At 37.1% G+C, this 26,943-nt stretch overlaps 1 protein-coding gene across 1 annotated transcript in view; it reads right to left on the bottom strand.

Annotated features, from left to right (window-relative positions):
- Positions 1-6,063: 6,063 nt before the first annotated feature.
- Positions 6,064-26,943, bottom strand: part of C5H14orf39 (chromosome 5 C14orf39 homolog) — a 38,308-nt gene continuing 17,428 nt past the window's right edge. Inside the window, exons 5-18 of the mRNA XM_009564370.2 lie at positions 26,248-26,337; positions 21,636-21,823; positions 21,107-21,149; positions 20,350-20,470; positions 19,075-19,169; positions 14,150-14,289; positions 13,618-13,697; positions 13,432-13,517; positions 13,274-13,338; positions 11,917-11,984; positions 10,132-10,289; positions 9,482-9,617; positions 7,838-7,895; positions 6,064-6,618 (exon numbers count right to left, since the gene is read on the bottom strand). Coding sequence (XP_009562665.2) covers positions 6,416-6,618; positions 7,838-7,895; positions 9,482-9,617; positions 10,132-10,289; positions 11,917-11,984; positions 13,274-13,338; positions 13,432-13,517; positions 13,618-13,697; positions 14,150-14,289; positions 19,075-19,169; positions 20,350-20,470; positions 21,107-21,149; positions 21,636-21,823; positions 26,248-26,337 — 1,531 coding nt within the window. The 3' untranslated portion in view covers positions 6,064-6,415. The remainder of the gene's footprint in view (positions 6,619-7,837; positions 7,896-9,481; positions 9,618-10,131; positions 10,290-11,916; positions 11,985-13,273; positions 13,339-13,431; positions 13,518-13,617; positions 13,698-14,149; positions 14,290-19,074; positions 19,170-20,349; positions 20,471-21,106; positions 21,150-21,635; positions 21,824-26,247; positions 26,338-26,943) is intronic.

The raw sequence follows: 26,943 nt of genomic DNA, 5'->3' as shown, positions 1-26,943 counted from the left end.
CAAGGTGTGGCCCTTACCAATGTCGAGTACAGGGGCACAATCACTTCCCTGTCCTGGTGGCCACACTGTTTCTGAGAAAGGCCAAGATGCCATTAGTGTCTATCCAACAGATTTTGCACTAGTTTTGTGATCACAATGCTAAGCGAAGGTACTATTTTTGTGTATCTTGGTAAAAGCACGATCCAAGGTAAAGTGGAATTTTGCATGAAGTCACGCCCTATTTTGAAGAACAAGCTTCCTCTAAGTGCTCTGTATGGATGGCCATCATGGGTTTAAAAGTACCTCGGAAGATTTATTGATGGTTTTCCACATAATCTGTGATTTACATCTTTTCTTATCAGACCTCTGCTGCTCTTTGGCCTCTGTTGATGAGTCACAAGTATTAGTTCAAGATGGAAAAAAAAAATCTAAGTAGCTATGTTTTGCATCACTCTCCTTACAACAAAACAAGAATAGTAGCAAGCAATGCATCTGCGTTGAGCACAGGTGATCAGGTTAGATAAACATTTCACCTCTAAAACTGCATTGGTAGTAACTAGCACATTCCTGAGAGCCTCTTCCAACTGCGAGGAGCAAAAATAGACTTGCAGCTGTGTATGGTAATTCCTTCAATATATGTAAGAGCAAGAAATGCAGCTGGCCAAGTGTTTGGGGTAAGATACCCAAGGCAATAAAAAACACATTGAAGTTTGTATTGTATCTGGTGACATTTGTCAATCTATGTGGCATGATTTGAAACTTTGATGCACACCAGTCCAACTTGGCTAATGGCTAGAGTGCTCCAAAGGCTCAGCACTTCCCTGAAATATGATGGAAACATTGCTTACAAATGATTTTGTAGATAATTGTTAAGAAACATTTTTAATCACTTCTGATACTCATGGCTTCTGGAAATGAGCCCTTTGCAGCCATGGCAGTGAGCACCATCACTGATCACAGCACGGTGCATTTTGTGGAAATCGTAAAACAAGCCAAGCATGTGCCTCGAGAAAAAGAAGGAAGCAGCAAGAGACCACGCTTAGCTCAAGGCAGTCCTGTTACAGCAAAAGGGAGCAGATAAGAACTGCATGCTCCTAACTGAGTTTCAGTTTGGACTGTCAACCACCAAGCTTCCACCAGTCATAACAGCTGGTTCCCTGCTAGCAAGAACTTTTTTTACTTAACCGTACACGTCTTTCTCTGATTTTCCCCAACCCAAGTCTCAAAGGATTACGGAGTAAGTCCTGTGCTGTGTGAAATGATTTTATGGATTCCTTGGGAACTGTTGTAGAATACGGAAAACTAAGTTCATGTTATTAAAACATTTGACTGTATTTCTCCTGGGGAGTCATAACAGTCAAAATATTTACCTTCTTTATATGTTTAAACATTCTATTAGGATGGAAATATCCATCCTTTGATATTTCTTTTTATACTCTTCTGGCAGCATCTTTTGAGTTGAATGAAACCAAATGCAAGCTACCATTATTGCTGAATTCAAATGACTACTGAAAAGAAGAAAATCTGGGATGTAGCAACGTGGGGGAAAAGGTTTACCTTTCCAAAGGTAACACATTGCAAGTGCTAAAAAGAGCATCATCTTCACATCAAATCAAGCAAGGTACAGGATTCAAGAAAGAGCGTGCCAAGAGGCAATTTCTCAGCAAGATGTTAGCATCAGAACACAAAGTGATGTGTCTGGGAGCAGAACTGCTGAGCTGCAAACAACCTGAGTGTGAGTCAGAGAATATTAGGACAGTGCCTGTCCACCAGGAATATAGACTTGATTGCATGTGACTTGTGTCAACTCTGGAGACATCAAGAGCAGAACATAAAAGCAAGGCAACAGAGATATTTCTAAATGAGCCATTCAGCCTCTGAGGCAATGAATCTGACAACAACTCAAGTTCCAATAGAAAAAGTCAACATTCCAGGTTTGTATTCCACGGTTATATCCTTCATTCACTTTTTTTCAGGAAAAAGGTCACTGCAACATTGCATTTTAAATCATTAAATGACACAATCATCTCCTTTTAAACTAGTCCATAACTTTGAAACCAGAATCCAATTGCCTGTTCAGGCTCATTAGTGTCTTTGGATCCTAATGACCCACTCAGTTGCAGTAAATGAAAAACTAATCCTTGTTTTATGCCATTGGCCAAAAAGGATTAGCCAACTCTTGCTACCCATGCAATCAGCCGCGCACTGGGGAGATTACTGCCATCTAATACTGTAAGTCTACACATTCCAATCTGTTACAATAAGTAGCACTTAAAGCTTATTTCCTTGAAATGCTTAAGAGTATTAATGCTATAGTGTACGATTGTTTTCTTACAGTGCAATGATTCCTTATCCCCGCCCCCAAAGTTTGCATTTACCAACTTATATGCAATGATACCCCTCTACTCCCAGCGTCAAGTTCTAATTACGCTTGAAATAGAATTTTTTTCTTTGTATCAGGCCCAAACTGGGCAGGAAACCACGTGCTGAATTTCCGTGGGTTTCAGAGCCGTGATTTTCTTGAATTGTGAGGAAAGGCTTTAATTAATTTTTTGATGTTTAAAGGTCCAGGTGATATTTTTTGTAGCCTACAATTAATTTAACAGGTAGAAACAGAGCCACCATTTACACTTAATATTCTCTAATGAACACCGCAGATTGTAGCTCAGTTTTGTACCACTTGTATCACTGCAATTTTTCCAGCCCAGAATTCTGGTTGCCTTTGATATATTACATATAAAATGAGTGATGAATTATACAAGATGAGTCTACACTGGTATGCTCGATATGTCCTTTTTTTCCCCAAAGTATTCACACAATGTTACTGTTGAAAACTTGAAATGGTGAAGAACTGATTTTAACACTGTCACATTGCCACTGATACTTGCACACTAAACAGGTTTTCTGACACCAAATTAAGGAACTTTTGCGGTTGGATCACCTTAAATATAACATATAATGGCACAATGAAATCTGTCCTAAAGAATGCTTTGTCGTGCATATTTGCTTTATATTGACAGACTTAGACTGAAGTTACAGGAAATTAATATATTGCTCTTAAGTGGAAATCTGATTTTTGAGTGGGAGTAGTCTGATGAATATCTGGTTTTCTATCAAAGTTGGTGTATGAATTCACAAGACAGCATTACGTTAAAATAAATGCCATATCCCACAGCTGCTGGAAGTCATTCAGATAATTTTTTCCTCCTAGTTTCTAAATTAATATTTTAGTATCAAACTGCCCAGCTGTTGCTTATTTGTTAACAAATATCCTGGACTGTTTATAAGCATGTTTTACATTCATACGTCAGCAAAGTTAACAGTAAAATAGCAAATAGTGCTCCAGTCAAAGTATTACACTGCCTTACAAATGATAATGATTTCTTTTTACTGGAAGACTACTTTGCACAACAAGGCAAACGGGGAGAAATGCTCTTTGTGTTATTTCCAAACAGAAAAATGACATCTCCATATAGGTATCATTTCTCTGAGAGAAAGAAACCTTGGGCATCTGTGTCTTCCTCCTGGCAGCAGCAGGTAAGAGTGTAAATTTTATTCCTCTCTGTTCAAAAACTATACTCAGCAAATTAAAAAATTGATTTACACAGACATCATGGTATTTCTTACCAATCTGCTGATATAAGGTACTCAGTCGGCACTGACCTAGTACTGGGTGGTAAGTGAGCTTTTACAAGGAATTTTCAAGTTAAATATTTTCTGTCAAAAAGTATTAAAAACTGAAATTGAACAGTGAAGATATCAGGGCCCTAAATAAACATTTGACTTCTGGTTAGGATACTCATATAAAATTCAAAGTCAAATCCATGCTCTGCCTATTTAAGAGAGGTTTTGTATTGTTATCACCTTAGGGCTCAGTTGTGAACCTGAACTCTTTTACTAGGTGCAAGACAAGGACAGAACAGAAAGGCAACCCCCACCTCCAAGGATTCGCAGTAGAAGGACACCGTATAACCACATTAGTACTTGCAGACAGCTGCACTGCCTTTGAGAGATTATAGCTCCCAGCTGCCATTGCTATCCGGCTGCTGGAAGTTACCCATCTCTATTCAAGTTGTAGTCATGTATGTAATACCTGTTCCTCATCTACGGGAGTCGAGACAGCTAAGTCACCTTCCCACACTTTCCACAGTGGTACAAATCAAACCGACGGACTCTGTGTTGAGGAGTGAGGAATCAGCGTGCAGTCCATTTGCTGTGTCTGCACCACAGGGGCAATAACTGCACATAGGACGTGGCATTAAACAAACAGCACTTTGCTCTCAGGCAGCCCTCGCTACATTGACAAGAGGATCTCGGTCTACACTTTCAGACCAGAGGTGGATGTGGTCAGGCGGGTGTATAAAGGACAAAACAAAATGACATTGGCCAATGTGACACACTCCGGTGTCAGCAATCCATCAACAGGACTACTATTGATTTTATTGGCATAAAAACAAGAGATCATTTTTAGGCAGAATTTGACAGATACGAATGAAAAATCTCAGTGTATAATTATAAGTTCATGCTCTTAGATCTCAGAAAAGTATACCAAATACTAAGTGACTGCCTTTTCTGAAGCCACTTTCTCTTTTCTATTACTAATCAGCCTATCCAATGTATGTAAGCCAGCAAAACCTAGAACGACAGTTTCTCCCACTTCAGCCAGCAGCCTTGACTACAGAACTGCAATGTCACAGGCACGGGTGACAGAATTGATGAGAAGACAGGAGAGCAAGCTTCAGTCATGAAATAACTAGGCAAACAAAATTGTTCTTTCCAGCTTTCTAAATGATCTCAGAATATCTGCCAGTAGTATACCTTAAAACACTATCTCAAATTGCAAAGACAGGTTCTCAAACTTGCCTCCAGCTTACATTTTTCAGATAGTAAGGTATTGCAGTAGAATAGAAGAGCTGTTTAAAACAGATCAACATGGAAATCCATATTTGAAAAGCATAATGTTTGCCAAATCCATCTTTCTCCCTTCCTATTAGCTCGATCTCAGCAGCACTTCACTAAAATTTCCTGAATTCTTCTCCAGTAAAAAAAAAAAAAAAAAAAAATCCAATTTTCACTAGTCTCTAGGCACAAGTATTAAAGGAGAAGCTGGGCTGCACAAAAATAGCCCCAAGGCATTCACAAGTTTGGCAGAAAAGAGGCAGTGGTATAGGTAACTAAGCTTTTGGTCACACAGGGCTTTGCCGGTAAGCAGGGAGAAAGAGGCTCTGCAGGTAAGCAGGGAGAAGGAGAATCTGCTCCCTTTTGGACTCTTTATATTTTATTGGCAGACTGTACAGATTATACTGAGGATGCTTTTTGTCAATTTGTTCCTTTCAGACCGTATGTGCTCCTGACTACTCTGTGCATTTGCAATGTCTTCCATGAATTCTGCTGAATGATGTTGTCTCCTCTTTATTTGCTTTACTTCCATTTCAGCCTTTTTCTTGCCTGCCCTCAGGCAGTGTTTACTTCACAGTAAGTGACTGATAAACCAAGTGTCCCTTATAAATTCATAGGGAATTTAAAAGATTAGTAACCGTTGTTTCACATGTAAAAAATAACCCCAAAGTGATCTGGTGTTTCCTTCAAAGGCCAGAAATGTGTGACTGCTTGTTCTAGAGAAGATGGTTCTGAGGGATACACAGGGCAGAGTGCTGCAGTGGCTCAGAACAACCAGCATTCCTTGCTGAGTAACCCCGATACTGTCTTCCCAGCCAGCCATTCCATAAGGAAAGATGTTTGTGGAGAACTGATGGATACATTTGTACTGACCACAGTTAGATTTTGGAAACTGTCTGCTCTTGTATCTTTTTATGAAATATACTTGATAAAGAGAAAGGAACTTGCTTTCAATGTTTTAAGTTAGAAGGACAGAAGTTGAAATATGAAGTATTATAATTGCCACACTATTTCACATCAGATATTAAGAAATATCTACAAAACTTTAAGTAAAATGAACAAAAACGTTTATTTCAAAGGTTTTATAAATATTCAGTGTTTAACAGCTAACTTAAGAACGTTGCCTTTAACTCAAATTCGGCTTCTGTTGCTACAATCAACAGTTACTAACACTTTCTACGCAAGTTAGTTTATGTCATAGGCTGAAAGTAGTCATCTAGAAGTTCAGATGCTCTCTCACAGATATTAACTTGACACACTACTGTAAAATGATACGTCTGCTGCTTGTAAGTACCAATTTAGCCAGTGTGTAACGTAACATTTAATGAGAACAACACATCTAGAAAATAAATAAGAAAAATAAAAGCTGCATGTCGAAGCACACATGTTTGACGAACACGCACATGCTCACACAGCAATTGCGATAATGTATTCTTACATGAAAGGAGAAGATTAACACTTTGCATTTTAACTTAAGAAACTGCAAACATTTGTCAAGGCTAAGTAGGAAAATAATTTAAAAGGAAGTCAAAGGTATTCAAAAGAATGTAAATGGCTTTGTATTTTCCAAAGAAGAATGAAAACCTTTCACAGAAGGAGGCTGTGATGATCTCTGATCCTGTCCAAACGCAAATGGAAAACTAAAGTCATCTTTTCCATCTCCAAATGCATGAGAAGTCGATTCCGAGGAGAAGGGAAAGGTAAACACATCCTCACTTTCTGGTTTCCCAAACAAGCTTCCTATATGGAATACAAATTATATCTATTATTAAACTAAATCTTACTGAAAGAATATTGCTTTCAGCATCATGTTTCTTTAATAATATTGTAGTCTCAACATCCCTCTGAGTATCAGCCCGCAGTTGTCTATTTCTGCACTAGAAATGGTACTTCCAGAAGGGCAATATTAGAATCTACATAGAATGGAGTGTGAAGTACTTGAATGATTTCGAGCAACAAAACACTTCTACACAATATACTGGGTGAAATATCTTGAATACTAAGTAACAGAGGTCTTTGTAAACTGATACATTTTTGCAGATTCTTCCTTCTCTACAGAACAATACATTCAATCACTGAAATACTTGAAGCAAAGCTAGTGGCAGAAAAACACCGGAGTTTTATATTTAGTAACACAAAATTCACACATTTTTCTCTGCAATGATTACATATGCACACAACCTCATGTTCATCCACTTCAAAAAAGTAGCTTTGCAGTTGCAGCAACTCAAAAAAAAGGAGTAGATTACAGCTCCCTTCAGGAAAGTGTTTGATCAGGAGTAAGTTTTGATCCTACTGATATCACAAAAACTGGCTTTTCATTTCACAGAATTTCACACAGAATGTGTAAATGTGTGTGTCTCACTTTGTGTGAGTGGAGGATACTATTTATTAAGTCTGATTCTCCTCTCACCTACTTGTGCTGTTCTTACATTGTGTACCTCTGATGGTCTAAGCTGATGGAAGTCGGTTTACTATCGAGATTTCCTTAACCAAATGGAAATATGATTTTCATTTTAGTTGAGAGAGGAAGAAAACTCAACAGGTGTACTGTTTCCGATACTAAGGTGCAGACTTAAGTTAAATTGTAGTATTTACTGGTTACTTTAGCTTTTTCCATTAAAAGAACTGTTCTTTTTATCAGTGAAAAAGCTCTGACACTAAAATTCTTCTCCCTTGCAGGTCCTCTAAGCTTGCGTCAAACCCCCCTAACGCCATCCCTATTTCTTTCTTTGTCAAGCTTCTTTTTTCGTGACAGCTCATACATTTGAATTCAAACATGAAGGGAAAGATTTCAGCTAGACAAAGCGAAAACAAACACAATGAACCACTGAACTACAGTATCAAAACTGGACATCCGTTCAGACAGCCAAAGGTGCAGGATCATGAGCTTGTCAGCCCCACAAGCAAAAGTAGAAGACAGCTGGTACACACAAAGACAGCTGAGTTTCCAACTTACCTGTATCTTTTTGTGGGGACAAGGGGTTCAAGTTTCCCACAGAATAACTTTCCTCTGTCTGAAATATAAACAGTCATTTTATTTAAGAAATGAGAAAGAAAAAAGATAAGCTCTAATGCTAATACATAATAAGATCATTTGGTTTTGCTAAGATGCTGTCCCAGTGAAGGTTAGCACCCTTCACAAAATCTGCATTTAAGTGTATATATCAGTCCCTAAAGTTTCAAGGTAAGCTGGTAAGATAGATTTCATGATGTTTGCTTACATCTACATACACACTCCTTCCATTCTTCTAAAAAACCCACCGGATTGAGAACATAAAGAAATCTAATATGGCTTCCTGAGGTTTTTGAAGTTGAAAAGATCCAATATTATTTCATTCTGTAACATTTTGGAAAACCCCTAGGCACCAACTTAATTACTGCTTACTGAGTAGGACCTGATTTTGCCAGAAATGGTAACACAATAACCATTTGCCCCTCTTGAGAGGAGTTCTTGAGCTAGATTCACAGTGGATACTTAAGTCCTTCAGAACTCCCATCTAACTTTAGAGAATCCAACATGACTGTTATAGGCTAGTAAATTCTTTGTTTCTGCCACTGAACAGGCATGAAACAATGTGAGCTCTGACAGCATTAGGTGACTTAATACCTACCTCATTCCCAAGCAATTCACAAACTGTTTGCCAATCTATTCTCTCCCACAGACAACTGATGCCGGAGGGTTGGAACTGAACCATCTTTAAGGTCCCTTCCAACTCAAATTGTTCTAGGATTCTATGATATCAACATATCTTGCCAAACCTGAATTAAAACAGTGTTTTCCCTCTTCCCTCCTTCAACTTTTATCTAGTAGCCTCAAGGCTGAGCACACCCACTGAAACAGAAGATACCTGAGTTCAAATTCCTTATTTTCGTAAAAAGGTTTGAATCTACATCGCCAGGGAGTGATCCCTAAGCACTGCACTACACACTGGTACACATCTATCCTGAATACCCAGCTATCCATTGGCTCAGCGGAGTGAAAATTACTCCAGAGCACTGGAGTAATTAGGGAACCTGCAAAGGAAAAGGAAGACCTGAATTCCACTCCCTGTCCCAGTCGGTTGCCAGCTTATCTCCTCCATTCAAGTACTGCTAATCCACAGTTGCTGTTCAATATTCCTAACAGACAGACCTTTCTTCCTTTGCTCAGTGTTCTGCATTTTGTGAAAAACGGAGGTGGAAAAAGTAGAATTTTAGGTACTTAATTCCCCATTTCAGCAAGACAGAACCACACGGGACAGGCATGTGAGCTGTGAGTTCTGCCAGAGTACCTGAAGTTTTGCGTTGCAAGGCTGAACGAGAAGCCTTTTTGGGAATCACCTGTACATTTACAAAAGACCCAATCTTGCCTATATGGGAAAGATTCATACTTGATCAGAATTCATCATAAAGAGGTCACCAGAAAAGGAGATAAGCATTTTCAAAGGATATCAAACCTAAAATTGAGCAAGCTAGTAAAAAATTATTTGTAACAGCTATTCTGAAAACCTCATTCACTGTCAATGCTGCTTTCTTAGCATATTTTGCTTTGTGGAAATTTAATATTCTCAAGTGTATTTAATATTTATTTTAATATTCTCAAGTATATCCTCATTCTTACCTCATCAGATGAATTTTCTGCCCCAAACACAGAAGAATCAAACAAATTAAAACCAGGTGACTTCTGGGAGAAGTTCATGAGAGAAAAGAAAGCAGGAGATTTTGATGTTCCTTCTTCACAACCTAAACTATGAATGCTGTGAAGACAGAGCGGAAGAAACTACGTTAATAATTTTTAAAGGTGCATGGATGGCTTTTTTGCTCATTTTAATTTTTCTGGTTTGTCACTTTTATAGATTCCCGTAGCTTCCATCAATAATTGCTTCTTGCAAAACAGAACAGGTAACACAACTCTTTAAAGCAAAGTGAGGTGATACTCTTACCAATTCCCTATCAAAATTCTTGAAGACAGAAATTGGTGTGACAAATATTATTGCAGAAAAAGGCAACAATTTTAGCAAAGGAACTACAAAGAACCTGTGTCTCATCTCTTTCTAAGCTTCATGCCCCTCTTTCAAATCAGCCTCAAGTGGAGATGATACTTTAGGAATAAAACCTAATTAATTACCTATCGTAACTCAAAGACATATATTTACAGAAAAGCTTTCTAGAGAAGTCTTTCTGTAGTATCTTTAAAAACCAGCATAAAGGCTTCTGCAATAAATATCAATACAACTTTACTCAAAACCAAAATAAAACCTGAAATCATACAAGTCAAATGGAGGTGTTTTAGGGAACGGCGTTTTCTTCCCCTTCAAGTCAGATGTTCCTACAAACTCAGGTGTTTCTGGTGCTCTTAAAAAGTGTTCTGTGCTTTCGTCTGCTGTGTCAGGATTATCTTCATTTGACTTGAAACATGGATGTATGTCCTATTAAAAAGAAATAGACAATAATGTTTATTGCATATAAAATTTCTGAAGTAATCATTAGTCCATTTAACTATATACATAGTTGCTACATGTTTTAGGGTTAGTTAGGTATTTTTATTCTCATGAAAATAAAAGAATTTTAATAAAATGCTCACAATGTCACACTCACCATACTTAAAACTATAACTTTGATTTATCTAATTTAAAACAGACTTCGTGTCACTGAAACAATATATGAAAATTTTCATCCAAAACATAAAGAAACTCATGGGCTGCCTGAAAACAATGATTTTTAATTAAAAAAACTATTTCATTCTAAAGTATATCTTAGCATAATGCTTAAAGTCACATTGCAATCCTCTTCATATTCGCTGGTGAAATGAAGGAACATGACCGTCAGTATATGCTTCCATTGACTGAGATATTTCCTCTTCCTCAGAAAATGTTAAATGAGAATGTACACTTGGATTCTTTGGGGCAATATCCACCAGACACAGTATTGGTTTAAAGACATTCTTCTCCATCAACTGTCTGCAGGCATCAGTTTGTAGTGAGCTAATCAGAAGATGAGGGTTATCTCAAACTTGGTCTTGTGTACTGCTTTTGGCTGAGAGCTCATAGCTTGTGTGGTGCTATATTTTGGATCTGTGATTAATACAGCATTGATAAGACAGGGATATTTTAGTTATTGCTGAACAGCGCTTATAAAGAGTCATGGCCTTTTCTGCTTTTCATGCTGCCCCAACAGCGAACAGGCAGGGGGTGCACAAGAAGCCTGGAGGAAACACATCTGGGACAGCTGACCCCAGCTGACCAATGGGATATTGCACATCACATGTTGTGTTCAGCAATAAGAGCTGCAGGGAAGAAGGAAGAAGAGGGGGATGTTTGGAGTTATGGTATCTTTCTTCCCAAGTTACTGCTCCATATGATGAAGCCCTGTATTTCTGGAAATGGGTAAAGAACTGCCTGGAGTGAATGAATTCCTTATTTTGTTTTGCTAGCGTGCACGGCCTTTGCTATATCCATTAAACTGTCTTTATCTCAACCCACGAGGTTTTGTACTGTTCCCCTTCTGATTCTCTTCTCCATCCCACTGTGGGAGTGGTGAACCAGCAGCTGTGTGGTACTTAACTCAATGGTGTTAAAGCACATCTTGGTGTCACCTGTACATGCAAGCTGGTGTGAATTTCACAGCATGGCGAGCTTGATCTCACATTCTGGCACAGCGAATAAAAGCAGCTCCAACAGAGCCACACAGCCTCTGTAGCCAGCACAGAGCTATGGTTTTGTGGGAGAAATAAGTTTCAAAGACAGTATTTTTTTAAATGTTTCATCGGCTCACATAAATGAAAATTATATACACCAATTCATACAAAAAATTAGGATGTGCATAAGATACTCATCCTAAAAAGCCTGTTTTTAAGGTAACTTAAAGCCCCACAGAACACTGATGTGATGAACAGTAATTAGAAGGCATCAACTCGCTTGTTGGGTACCTTATAATAGGCAACTAAATTTGCCAAATTTTGACACTTACCTCTTGCCAATAGATTCAAATATCTCAAGATACTTTGACTATTCTAAACAAAATAATTATTTACAATATAAGAAAGGCTTTGCTTACCTGAGGTATATACAAAGAATCCTTTGGCTCATCTGCTTCTTTATCATCACATTTGGCCTCTTGGTTCTCTGTACAAAAAAGACAGCGTTGCTTGTATTATGAGAGCATTTTAAAGGGGTAAATAAAAAATTATGTTGGAAAAGCTTTACTAACTTGGCACTGCTGTTGGTATTGGTAAGGAAGCGTTTTGACTGTAGTTTTCATAACGCAGTTTGTGGCTACGTCTGTAACAACTACGCCTTGCTCTGCCACTCTCTATCGTTACAGCAGTGCTCAGGCTGTACTCTGCCACTCTCTATTGTTACAGCAGTGCTCAGGCTGCTTCACATGGCTCGGCGTGTTCTTCAAACCCAGCTATTGTTCCCTGAGAGTGCTATATTTGCCTAATCCAGCTGTTGCCCTCTGAGAGTGCTGATACCAGTCAATAGAAACCAGGTGGAAACAATATAAAAAGCACTTTCATATGACATTGATGAAACACATCTTAAAGGACTGGGCAAAAGCCAGATGAGGAGTGAGAAGAATGTTATCAGACTGCCTGCTCTAAGCTTCAGACTTTGCAACGTTTCAGGCACTGTGGGTTGAGAACCTGTGTTTCAGGATAGATAATTATCTTATTTATAAAAAAAAAACCAAAAAAACAAAACACCAAACAAAACACCCAACAGACATGCATCTAAACTGGCAGTAAAATTTAAAAAAAAAATACGTAAGTGGAATCTCAGTGCCTTGTGATTTCAAAAACTATAGGTGTATTTGTAACTACCTCATTTTTTTTCTGTAAGCATTCTGTATGCATTTCTCGAGTTAATTTTCATGTTTAATAATCTTCATACGATGCTTCAGTATTCCTAAATTATTGAGTTCATTGTATCCCTTTTCTTTGCATTTTCTCATGCCTTCTAGGCAGATTTTCAGACTGGGTTTCACTTTACCCAAGTAATTTAAAACTAGAGCATGGATTTACAAGGGATGCTGAAGGTTTTCCTCATTAGCAATGGTCAAAGCAGAATGACTCCTACGCTACTAAGCAGTTCAGTCTCTATTTAAATCAGGTCCCTGCATGCCTGTTATATGCAAAGTTTGAACTAAATGATCATAGAATGGTTTGGGTTGGAAAGGACCCTAAGGATCATCCAGTTCCATCCCATGACAGGAACACCTTCCACTAGACCAGGCTGCTCAAGGCCCCAGCGAGGCTGCTGAAGGCCACAATTACCACAGTGGAAGCGGAATACAAACGGTGACTCACTTAATACCAAAATGAAATATAGCCCCTAGGATTTTCTCTTATATATTTATTTGATCCAGCATACAGTAACTACGCATCCTATAAAAAAAAGTACTGGTATTTTACCTATTGCTGCATTTTCACTTTCAAACTGCTGATTAGAAGTCATCTGTTTTGGAGGAATTCGCAGTCTAAAAGAAAAAAATTACCATTTGCCTGAATATATATTATTTCCATCGACTTTAATCTCAAGAATCAAAATTAAATTATTAAATAATAGTTACCTGAATTGCATTTGATTTTGTAAGTCTGCTATTGATGGGACTTGGGCCATTTGTGGGTTATCAGTCCCTGCAGTGTCAATAACCATCTGAAACATAGCAAAAAATTAAAATGAGGCAGCACGTGCAATTGTTATTTCACAATAAATTATATAATGTCATGTTTTTACCAGTGGGAGATCTGTGTACCTGTGATGATTCTTCTGCAAGGCTGGAGGAACTGCTAGTGGGCACTGAAAGTTCCATTGGTTTTTCTTTTTCTTCTTTCCCTAAATTAACAAATATTACTTACTATTGTCAATAGAAGTAAGTATCTAAAGCACGTCACTATTAGACTGAACTTGGGAACAAAGAGAATAAATGTTGCTGTTAATAGAGAGATAAAAGAAAGTTATGACAAAATATGAAAGTATCAATTTACTGCAAGTAATACTTGGTTAATATTTACTATGCTTATACAAACAACGCTAAAGGTATGTTACGGATTTTTCTGGCACTATGCATCAGGTACACCTGTCATGCTACTCAACGCACACATAAGAGGAATCAGACACAGGAGATTTTTGGAACATACAGACAGGTTAAGTACCCAGCTTCCCTTGAAAGCGTGGCTTAAAATGTCACAGTAGGAGCCATTTGCTAGATTTGTTATCATGGTTTCTACTCATTTACACAAAAATAATCCAAAATCCTCACAGAAAGATCATTAAACACACTGCACCTGTTTCTGTTCCTTGCATTTTAAATCTAATACTTTGTACAGATTGGACTAGTTTCTGAGGAATGCACGGGGCGTGTAACGGTTTATACAGCTGATGCTTCTTGTTTAGCAAAGCTGGATGTTCATTCTCTTCAAATATCCTAAAAAAATAATAATTAAAAAAATGAACAACTGCAGGAGAAAGGAAATCATAAAACGCAACTGCTTCGAATAAGTGGAGTTTTTAAGGGACATGCCTGCTGCTAGGAGGTTCTACCTGTTTCAGCTCCAGCAATTGCTAAAAATTGATGTTTCCTTTAAATAATATCAGACAGAGTACATAACTGAAAGCAGAAGACATGACGTAGTAAGAAGCTAATCATAAGAACATTGTTGACTTAAATTTTGTCAAAGAAAGGTATTAGTAGTTTGGGGTTTCAAACTTTCGCCAAAGTACTTCATTATTGTAGTCCTGAAATCACATTTTCACTTGAAAAAACACTTTTACTCTCTCTGAGATTGCCTGGAATACTCATACTATAGACACAAAAGAGAAAGCTGCAACAAGCATTCTCACTTGTGGGTTAATCATCTGTGTAGGGCAAATAGCCTTTTACAGCATAGAAAGACAAAGGTTAGCAGAACAATGCAGGGCAAAGTGGCTATTTGACACAGGAACATTTACCATTTTTTTAAATAATGAGTTTTATTTTATTTTCTCCCTGGCATTCCTGCTTAGGCCTCAGTGCATCTAGCTGCAACATCTGGTTTATAGATGGCTAAACAATGTTGTTCATAAAAAATGAAGAATGGAGCCAGCTTTTTTGCTCTTCTTCAAGTTTTCTATAATTAAGAATAAGATAAAATGTAGGATGCGCTTCATAATATAGTGTGGAGTGAAATCAGCAGCTCTACTAAAAAATACAAAACTAGAAGCACTGGACCTCGTACCACATTAAACTAATAAACATGCACAACTGTGATCACATAAAACCACGAATCCTTTGTAGCCAAACAGCTGATGAAAAGTTAAATATACAGAAGTTAAATATACAAAGTTAAATATACACCTGGACTGAGACCCAACAAACTATATAAACCATATATCACCTCATAGATCAATCAAAAAAAAACAGGAATCCTAAAAGATTCTTGAAAATCTGCATTTCTTTCATTTACAGGAATAACAGACATTACCTGAGTCAAGAACAAGTACCACAGGAAATAAGATGTGCATATGGCAGGTGTATCTTTAAATTCAGATGTGGAGAGTGCAAAAACAGGGAGAAATAAAAGTGAAAATCACAGAACCCTTGCAAAAACTGCTTCACTTTTTCCAAATGGCTTATTTGGCCACTTTACCACAATCATCGTTCAAAATGAATTGAACAAAGCTGCTGCTGCCAAGGTTGAGAGTTAGATTGCCATAAACCATTTCTTTTACAGAACTTAGGATGGTAAATTGTGTTTTTAAAAGTTCCTAGAGTCAGTTTTCATGGGCTTCTGTAAAGCCTAGCAGGAAAAAAAAAAAAAAAAACAAAAAAACCCACTTGCTCTCCATGAAATAAGCATTCATTTACAAAGCATATATTTTTAGAAGAATGTGTCGATGGCCAAATTGCAAACAGGAGGACTCTGAAGCTCTTAAGATACATATTTTTTAAGTAATACAACCTTCTACAAGAGCCTGCAGTTAAAATTCATGCATGTGCAATGCACCTGCTCCCTGCCCTCCCGAAAAACACCACTGAAAAAAAAAATATGCATCTACTTTGACATAATTAATAACTATTGAAAGAAAAATCAAACTGCATACTGAAGCTCAAAGTAGTCCAAATTGCAGTAGCAAAAAGAAAGATCATTTGTATTCTTTCTCTACTTCATTGTCAGTAGACATCTGAGTAGATAAAAAATCTTTATCTGGATCCATGCTGTGAAATGGATAACATGTTTTTACTAAGATGCAAAGAAAAAAAACCACATATTCTTAAGTCAAAGTAAAATCCCATTTCCATGCCAATAGTTTCTTCTTTGTAGAATAACAAAGCCCAAAGATGAATATTTTATCTTCACTATAGGAATGAAATGTATTCGATTATACCTATGAAGAATCACACTTGCTGACGGGGTGTGTACAAGACTCTCTACTGAAGCCACGTTCAGTGTTCTAATCCAGAGCACGGCAAAAAGTCCTTTTGGAAGCAGCACTTCCACTAATTAGTAACTAACAATTGCCTATGAGGTAAGCACAGGGTTAACTCTTCATATACATTTACATTTAGAATCCCAGAAATAGCCTTATAAGTATTTTTCCAAGAACTAGATTACATTTTCGTTTCTTTGGTCGGTAGAAGCTCATCACTTGTAACGCACAGATACTGAAAGAACTGCAATAATCCACCATGGAATATCCTTTACAAGAAGGTTTAGCATAAAACATCTCACTTGGAATGTAAGATATTTTAGGTACACAGAAGCGGAATGAATATACAATCAAAAATGAAAAGAAAAAAAAAAAAAAAGAAAGCAACCCTACAATTACAGAATAATGGAACTAAAGCTCTCACAAACATTTCTTAAAAGCAGAGAGAATGAACGCGGTACATGCCAAAGCACAGCTCAAGATTTCAGCCTTTCTGTGTAATAAATATAATCTCTGATTGAGAAATCAAAAGAAGGGCTTCAGACAAGTTGAGTCCTATTTGGCAACAGATGAGAACTCTGGGTCTGTAAATGTTAGCTGTGATACCTGTCTGTGTAACCGGCGAACTATGAAAGCCCACTATTCAGAGAGAACAGCTGAAATGAGAAGAGGAATTTGTGTTTTGCAATCAGCCCAGTCAATGAGCAGCTGGCCGGCAACAAGGGATTCAAACTGGCATCTTCCAAACCTTTTAAAAGGACAGTTACCACTGCCACCGTGCTCAAAGAACATACATATCAGCACCTGTTCATTAACTTATGGGTTGGTTTCATGTCTTGCTGCCCCCTAAAGCATTTAATGGGTAGTAACTCGTACATTGTTCTCAGTGCTTACATTGCTCTGTTTAGTTCTTTCCCTTGGTGTTGCTGGTGGTTTTCATGCTGGTCTGCATTGGTTCAAGGAGAGTGACAGCACAACCCTTCATCTATCTTTCTGTCTTTCTTCTTTTGTGGCAGGAGATGAAGATGTCTCATTTTTTCTTCACAAAGCTCTCTTTGCTTTGTAGTAACCTCATAAGAACTGCAGAACAGCTCTGAAGAGACTACTGCCTCTGGTCCCCACATTCTGCTGTTACAGTTTTGTACATTGTCTTGAGTTTGCAAAGGTTATAATTCGTGTGACTCATTACTAAGCACATTTTCTATTTATATTTTTTTTCACAGTGGTTAGAATCACAGGTTAATAATATACCTATTTTCAAAATTGGTAATTACTTTATTAGATTCTTCTAAGCTTTATAGTGAAGACTTTTTTTAATACACTAGTGCCAAACATGGATTTTTTAAAAACAATTTTTATACAATTTTCTACCAGCCTTTATGTTATGGATATCTTTGAAATAAATAAGCTTTAAAATTTACTCCAGGGAAAGCATACTAATTACTAATCAGGTTATGGTCTGACACCATGTGCTATATCATATAAATGCATCCACAGGGGTTAAAAGGCAATGCGAGTCAGGGTAGTGTACAATGTTTACAGCACCTTATAGCCATGAGGCAAGCCAGGGAATTACTGCCTCACTAAGAGCACTGAAAAGATCTACTTGTATGCAATCAAGACAATTTTGGGTGAAGGTGCAATCACCTGAGATCTCCATTACACTGAGGTAAACATACAGCTGGCAGGTCCAGCAATGCAAACGATTAATTCCTTTCCATGAGGAGCCTGACTGTTTCTTACACCTCCACATGCAATGCGTAGATCTCTGCCTTTTATAATAAGTCTTTAATTGGCATTTTGCTTTCTGCAGACTCTACATACGTGGATTTCTTTGAAAATTCTTAAAATTAGGTGCGTTTCTTAAAATTAGGAGGACTTGCCAGTTACAAAAAGCTTATAGAAGGCAGAACGGGTGAAAGGGCTTAAACCACCAAAAAGAAAAGAATCATCTAAATCATCTATTCATAGGTCTGTAAGAAGATATTAGAGACCTTAAATCTCCTGTGAAATGGATCCTAAGGTTGATGAAAATGACACCTTTCTACAGATATAATCCCTATCTAAAACCCTAAAAAGCTCCTTTTTCAAGCACACCATAATGTAAAATCACCTGCACAAAGTCTTTTGGACATATTTTCAGTTTAACATGGGTTGTGGTCTAAAGGCATCAGCTCTAAGGTTCATGTTTCAACATCTGCAAGGACTCCAGATAAGTGCAAGATAGTCCTCATGGTGATTTTCAGTCATTGTAATTGAGCTCAAATTAAAGTGGGTACCAGTTGTAAATGATCACTGACTAACTTACTAAGCCGATAATCCTGTCTATGAAACTTTCACTCATTCTTTTTTTTAAGAACTAAATTAAGAGTTAAATTTCTTAATTAGTTCAGAGCCGAAGACAAATGTCATGTAGAACCCTGACTATTTTCTCCCAAATATGCATTTAGCAGAGTTAACGTGTTTTAATTCTGACTGAGCAGTCACTGTAGTTGTAGTCAAGACTTGTAAAGCTGTTCACACAGATCCATCAGCAGTAGCTGTGAGGAGCAACAGTTTCTACAAAATACTTTTGAATAGTACGTTTCCAGATACATTTAGCTTCCAAGAGTCAAAATTTGCCACCATCTTAAACCCAAGAAACATAAATCTTTTAGAATTACACAATTAAATCACGTAACCAAGGTTAGAGAAACTTGCCAGGCATTATTCGGCAACAATTTGTATTTTGTCGTAGGCTTTGTGTGTAAATGTGGAGAGAGTACTCTGGATGAAAGGAACGGAAAGAAATCATTAACTGTACCTTTCTTTAAACTCTTTTAGCTTCTCTAGACTTTTCTGATTTTTTCCTTCAATCATTTTGGATTTATTTTGATCTTCTGTAGTCTCTTCAAATGTCTTAAAAGATAAAGAACAAATAACATAAAAATTGAAAAAACTTGAAGAATTACAGCTACGTGCTGCAGATGTTTTCCAGACCTGACGAATCAGTGCATAGTAGCAGAGGTTTTGTAGCCAGAACAATCTGAAGAAATAAGCAGAACAAGGTTAAAGAGAGGCAATATTTTTTTGTTGGTCCAACTGTAACAACTGGAATTAATGCAGATGTTTCTGAGGGCAAACTCTACACATCTATTCAAAACAAGGAGCTCCTTACATGATCTCCTTCGTAGTTATAAATAAATTCCCCACATCCCTTCTTGCTATATGTTTATATTGCACACACCACATTAAGAACTTGAGTCTGTAACGATGAGTGTCTAACACCATCACAAAATGGAAAGAGAAAGCACCACCTGTGCATGATGTGCTTTCACAGGGCTGTCTGAAGGGGACCTGGCTGATGCATCCATAAACGGAGTCCATGATCATCCATCCCAGAGATGTTGAAGTGTCCAGGTGCGACAATATAAAACTTATCAAACTCTTCGCAAGATTGGCCCACTGGACTAATCAGGCTTTTACCTCCTAGCAGAGGAGAGAGCCAAAATGCTGTCCTGAGTGAGGTTTTTTTTCGGAAGACTATCCCTTTGGAATCAGTGCTTCTTCTAGTCTGTAGAGCTGTTCTGATCTCCTGCCTAAAATCAGCCAGTTTTACCTCTGAGTATAATTTATGTACACATTCATTTGGGGGGGGGGTTAATCTACATAATTTTCATTGTGAAGCACATCTAGTTAAGCACATTCGTGTTAACAAAACCTTACAAACCAGTTGGACCCACACATGCTGTGTGCGTGAGCCCTGGGGCTCGCTGAGGAACGGCCCTGCTGCATGTTGAAGTGTGTTCTCCAGCACTCTTGAGCTCACATGAAAGTCACCGTGAAACAGTGCCTTGACTGAAATTACATTGTAAACTGAGGTCAACAGAAAGCAAGCTTTAAGAGCCTCTACATTCATGGACTCCTCTAAGAAAACATATGCGATGTTAAAGAAACATAATTACTAATACTAGAATCACCTTGTTGTTCTGTGTGCTTGAAAATATGCTACTTCTTTCATATTTCAGAAAATAAGGGTGGTATACAAACCTACTCATAGAAAATGTATTTGCATAACATAATATTAAAATACAGTTACCTTTTTTAAATAATTTATTTTAATTTCTAATTCCTCTGCTTCTTTTTGCAGTTCAATGGATTCTTGCTTAGCAGCTGCAGCAAGCTTTAACATTTCCTGTGTTTTTTGTCTCGAAGAAGCACTTTCACGTTACGGAATATATACTGCAATATTACTTTTTTCAAGCAAGAGATCAAATCCCTGAGCCCTCTATACCGTAAGCACAAACGCTCAAGGAACAGAAAGCTCTGGCAAACCTATGTTTCATATAATGATTTGGGTTGGAAGGGACTTCAAATATTAACCAGTTCCAAATCCCCCCTCCCATTGGATCAGATTGCTCAAAGCCTCATCTAGAATGGCCTTGAACATCTCCAGGGATGGGACATCCACGACTTCCCTGGGCCACCTAGACCAGTGCCTCACCACCTTCATTGTGAAGAATTTCTTCCTAATGTCTAATCTAACACCCCTCCTTTGCAATTTATAGTTCAGACAAGACTTCAAATCTAATTTCACATGGGCTTCTCCTCCTTAGTGAAGCATTGTGACTTTTATGTCATTAAATGAAATTTTATTTTCTTTCTTCTAACTGCTGCCATAAATTTAAACTGGAGACTATTGTTTGACCTTCAATTTTCTCAGAGTGAACTGCCAGTGCTGCCCCTCTAAACACAAATATATAAATAATTACTATACTTTTTTAAGAGAAAGATGTTAAATGTAAATATAAACCTACTTGCCTCTAAACTACATAAACACTTTAAATCAAGGATACATGTATACGGCCCAGTCATTCAGGGATTTAAATGGAACAAGCTCTGCAGAAATAAAATTTCATTTCAGACCATTAATTCAGAAATCTAATTTTTTTTACCAATACAAGATAAATTAATAGATCAGAACCACCTATCTTTACTTAGTACATGTAACAGAAATAGCAGTACAACAGACAGTAATGCCATCAAAAACAGCACAAAAAAAGATGAAAAATAAATATAAAATTTTGAGAGGCTTGTTCTGAACTAATTTTAGGACGCTTTTTACTCCCAGAAGCCCAATGGCAAACCTCTCCCCGTTACCCTCATGAGCTGGAGGAATGACTATTAGTGTGTATAATTTAAATTCTTGTTCAAAGTCTCAGTTTGCTGAAGATTTTTTTCCTAAAAATGGTGCAAGAAAAAGAAGACCCTTTTATCAGCTGAAAAGGAATTGTGGAAAATTAATTAGAGAATTTCTGTTCTGCATTTTTAATGTGCAATGCGCTACCATTATTCTCTACTGTAAGGGCATTGTTGTAGTAGTACCCAGAATATCCAAGCAAGCATCTTCATTCAATTTATATTTTTCAGAGTGCTTCAAAATTCGGTTTTTGATTTCTTCAAGCTCTTTCTTTTTTTTGTAACACTCCTGTGCAAGAGCAGTTTCTGCGTATTTTTCATGGTGTTGCTTCAAAATCTCCTTATACTGGGTTATGTAATCCTCATACATTTTCCTATAATAATACACATAAATTAATTTTTTTTTCACACAAAGCCATTGTTTATAAGGAAAAAAAAATATTACTTCATAGCACCAGGTCAATTAGATTTGCTGCTGTCCTGGAAAAAAAAGTGGGATTACACTTAATATACCGCTGTTTGGCTCTATTTTCTTATCTTCCAGCCCATTTTCAAGGAAAACATGTTTATAAAGACATATCACAGCTACAGACATAGTTTTCAAGGAAATGTATGTAACAAAGAATGCACTCATTACATAAAAACAGTCAAACCTCGTTGTTCTGGAAGGACTGCAGACTGTACCATATCCAAAGGCAGCCTGGCAGATGACATTTTTTTTCCATGTTTAATCACTATGAAACTCACTGCAGGCCAGACTCTCCGCTCCTGTATATTGGCACAACTCCACCAGTTTTGGTGGAGCTGTATCAAACTTACTTTAAAAGAGAATTTGGCCTGGAATCCCATATTTAGAGCAGCCTGACGCACCACTGGACTCAGAGCTGCCCCCAAGGAGAAGCTGAGCAATCTGTGTCTGACTCAGGGAAGCCTTAAACACCCACATCAATCGCATTAAACCAGCAGGACTATTCATGCTTAAGGTTAAGCAAACACTTAAATGTTTAGCTGGCAAAGAGCCAGAATGCTCAGCTTCTCATAGGATTGCCCTCTAAATTATTGTTACACTAATATCATTGTACTGATGTTGTGTGAGCATATAGCTTCCAGTCGTTAGAGTAGGTAGCATCAATTAGTGTTCATGGCATCTTAGAAGTCTCAATAGGGGTTTGGAAAAAATGGTACTATGAAAATAAACAAATGTCATAAAAAGTAATAGGACGTAACTCGTCACATAAAGATGAAAATTATCAATATCATGTTTGGAAAGAGGAGAATGAAAAGTGGTGTTGTACAGAACAGCCATCCTCTTGTGCTACATCAATGACTGACTACATTGGAAAAGACTTTTTTTCAGGTTTACTCGCTTGGGCAAGGAATATACAAGATAGATTGCTAATAACAGTTCAAATTTTTTCACTATCTCATTAGGGTCATTCTTTAATTACACCAAGAATGCTGCTAGCCATAACTTCTTACAGGCAGTTTCCAGTACAAAAGTAGTATCTTTTGAGAATGCTGAATAATTGAAATTGCAATCAAAGAACTGTTTCTGGTTCTTAACATCACACAAAAGTAATCTAAGTATAGGATCATGGAAGCCTGTATTTCCCACACAGACAAGAGCTAACCATTAATAGTTTTTTTTAATTATGACTAAAAACAACCAGTACACAGTAACTGTATTTCTCTGCATTCAAAAGCCAAAGCTTAATAACAGCATAAAATGAAATTAAGATGCCAATTTTTTTAAAAATTGTTGATATTCTATTCATTCTTGAAAAAGAAATATAAATTTAGGCATATGCGAAATACATAATAAAAGTTTTATGCTGATATTTCATGTGGACTGCACATGTTTATAAAGACGTATCACAGCCACAGACATCCAGCATGTATCTTGAATGCAGGCTGGTCATTTAATTGAGAAACAAATACTACACGAAGCTGCTTGATAGTAGAATAGGTCAATATAAAACCATAGAAGGTGAAGGAAATGTCATCCTCTACGAAAAGTGTGTGTGAAAAATAGAAGCAACTTTAAAGTTATTAGGACACCTGTAGATTATCCAGAAATTCCTTTCTGAAAAAAACTATGGTGCATAATGTGACTAAAGCCAGAGACTCACCTGCTTACCTGCAGCACAAATTAAACCTATGCTAAGGAACAGCTCCCACTGCTTGCAAAGCACATGGTATTTCTCTTTAAAGAAACTGCTATTAATCATTTAAATGCAGCATGACTGAAAGGGCAGACACTTCTGGCTGCCCACTGGCTCACTCAGGCAATGGAAGAGAGAAAGCTTTGTGACCACATTCAAGAGCAGAAGCTTCTGATCTTACAAAAAGAAACATTTTTTAGTTGTCATAGGAGGGGAAAAAGTAAGACCTCAAAGACAAATATACTCCAGGCACTGGTTCCTGTTAAATAGACTGAAATTCCTTACTCCTGTTTAGGGGAAAGAAGCTGTAGATCAACACTGTGAAACCAAGGACTTGAGACTTCCCAAACTTCATGTAGAAGATTCCATTAATCTATTTGCTTTTCCTGGTTTTAGGAATATAAGTTTCTTGATTTACTGATTATTTGTGTATACTGTACCAAATTTTCCAGGTATGAAAGGTGGAAATTACTCCGTTCTAGTTAATTTACCAGGTACCACAAACAATAACTGAGCAATAAAGGCATTTGCTGGCATGCAACTAAGAATGTGTCACATGTAAATTTTAAAAATATAAATCAAAGTAAAGTAATCCTGAGATTTTGTAAAGATTTCCCATAATATATTTTGCACAGATGAATATTTATGGCCATCAGTAGTACAGTACAGCAGTCTTAAGAAATTCTCACTATGTTTAATATTTTTCTAAGCAATTCCCATCCTCCGGTTCATGCAATTAAACACGAGCTATGCAGAATTCAGCACTGTTCATATTAAAGTCATTAGAAAGAGTTTTAATCTAGTGACTATGGGAAAAGGACAGCACTCCCAAAACCTCTGAACCTTACATGGATAGCTATTTATTCCTCTTTCTTACTTTCTTTCTACCACTTATTATCAGGATGATCTTCCAGTACTAAGCATTCCTATATGTTCTTGAAAACAGTAATAAAAAATATGTGGAATGCTTTTAAAACCTCCATAATAAGTGCCTAATTTAACGCAAACTGATCTGCCCATCCTCAAAAAACATCTTTCCATCTATAGCAGTAGTTCCTGAATGCCTCCAAATGCCAGGCTAAAAGGTGCATTCAGCGGATGAAGTTTAAAATGTACTTATTTTTCTCCCAATTTATATATTTAGGGTTTGCTCATCTTACTGATTTGAACATATCATCAAATGATTCAGTACAGCAGGATCGTATTTGAATGCACCATTTGAAGACGCTTTCTGTAAAATACATGAGCTAAAATTATTTTACAATTTATAGTCATGATGTCCTATAATTAAGCTTAGGAAAGCAGATCAAACACTTCTATGTTGGAATTGAAACTAGTAATCTAAAGAAGCAATTTAAAAGTAATGCTTCTTTGGCTTGTCAGCTCAAATTAGTGAAAGTCAAAATGGCTTCATCATATACTAATAGAAAGAAAATTTAGCCTCATTTTTCACCAAATATAGAGCTTGGAACGGGAAGAAGACAGATAAGCTACTAACTGAGTTAATTAAAGGCTATCAGGCATGCTATTTTTGTTGTCTTGGACAACTGGCAGAAAGAACACTTACAAAAGAACCAAAGCAAACATTTGCAGTTACCCAGAGTTGCACCTTTAAATTAGTATTTAGTTATCGAGGTGGATCTGCCTTGATTTTTTCACCACAGGGCTAATCAACCTCTGCACCTTCATGAGAAGCGCAGTAGAGGCGGGCAACCCCTCTAAAATGAAGATCAAATTTATCTGGGTGTTAAACAGAGCTTCAGAGGGTTAACTTGGCATACCGCATTTTGAACATTTCAGTGAGAATCTTCAGGGACTGTTCTTTGTCCTACTGAATGCAGGCAGATACACTGCACAACTAATCACTTGTTTAAAATGCAGAATCTAATTAATGAAGACAAAAACAACTGAAATGTCACTTACTGAACAGAATTGAATTTGCAATTAATACTGACTAGAATCTTAGCCATAATTGCTCTTAAAATGGGTTTAGACAAGGCTTTCCTGAGCCACTCACACTGTTTTTTGGGATCTACTATTGAATATTCATGCTTTATGGTTATTTTGAAGAACATACAGCAGAATACAAAAACTTGATTTGCACATTCTAATAACCATACACAATTCATATTCACAAAAATAGAAAAGCAGAAAATTATCGGAATGCTTCCAATTGCTACCTTACTTAGTCCATATATGAATGGTTCAATTGCATGGTTCTTCTGAAGAAAACATAAAACCTAAGTATTTACCAAAAAAATCTTTCTGAACTTGAATATCTGAAACTCCTGAAATCACATCTACGTGAAGACATGTCACATAGTGGCAAAAGAAATCATTCATCGAACTTACGTATGGACTTGCAAATATGCTCTGATATTTCATATTTCTGCCAAAGCTAAAAAATTCACTGCCTTTTTTTCTTGGGCATATTTGATCCTTTTCCACTGGTAACTACAAAATAGCATAAGACCTCGTAATAATGTAACCCAAAAATTCTTTTAATTACTCAGTCACTTTTATTATCCGGAAAAGATTACAACAGTTTGACACAGACTATGCTATCTTTGTTGATCAGTTTAGACAGATTATTAAGTACTACTGCTGAAAACCTCATCTCATGTCATCTTTGATACCTCTCGTTTTCTGTAGCTTCCTGTAAAGCTTCAAGTTCACTTTTCAAATATTCTTCATGCTTGCTAAGGATTACATAGGTGGGCTTCCACCTGTGGAGAAAGTCAAAAAAAGAAAGCACAAAAATGGTCTTTCCTAATAAAAAGCCATTCAGAAATGAAGACATCAAGTTCCTTTAGCCAGCTTACTAGAACGAATAACAATATTTCTAAAGTCTATCATGTTTTTAGTACAGAAAGCTTTCACATGCATATGTGTATTTTGTTAAGATTTTAAAGCTGCCAATTGAAGAACAAATATATATTATTAGCAAAGATTATAAAGCAGTTTTTAAGGAACAGAGTGAGCATCACAATATTTCTGAGATTATTGCTAAGCATTGGCTCATCCAAATGCGCATATCAGGCAGTCGGAACAGCACTGTTAGTAAATCCTTTCGATGTGTACTGTCCCCTTGTTGGAGATGCACAAAGCTTCATTATCACGGATATCACAAGCAGCCATTGCAAACTCAGAACCTCCTCCATGTCCTGCTCAGAAAACAACCAGGAAGAGATGCTGCCTTTCAGCACAATAGCCAAGACACCGAGAGCGCTGACCTGACCTTTCAAAGTCACAGGTCCCCATGCCACCTCTTACTGATTAGATTTGAACTCAAAATCTGCCCCTAGAGTAAAACGCACCAGCTAAGGGTCAAT

The sequence above is a fragment of the Cuculus canorus genome, chromosome 5 (genome assembly GCF_017976375.1).
Source record: "Cuculus canorus isolate bCucCan1 chromosome 5, bCucCan1.pri, whole genome shotgun sequence".
Classification (NCBI taxonomy): domain Eukaryota; kingdom Metazoa; phylum Chordata; class Aves; order Cuculiformes; family Cuculidae; genus Cuculus; species Cuculus canorus.
The sequence above is the reverse complement of the archived record's forward strand: the minus strand, read 5'-3'. Positions and strand labels throughout refer to the sequence as shown.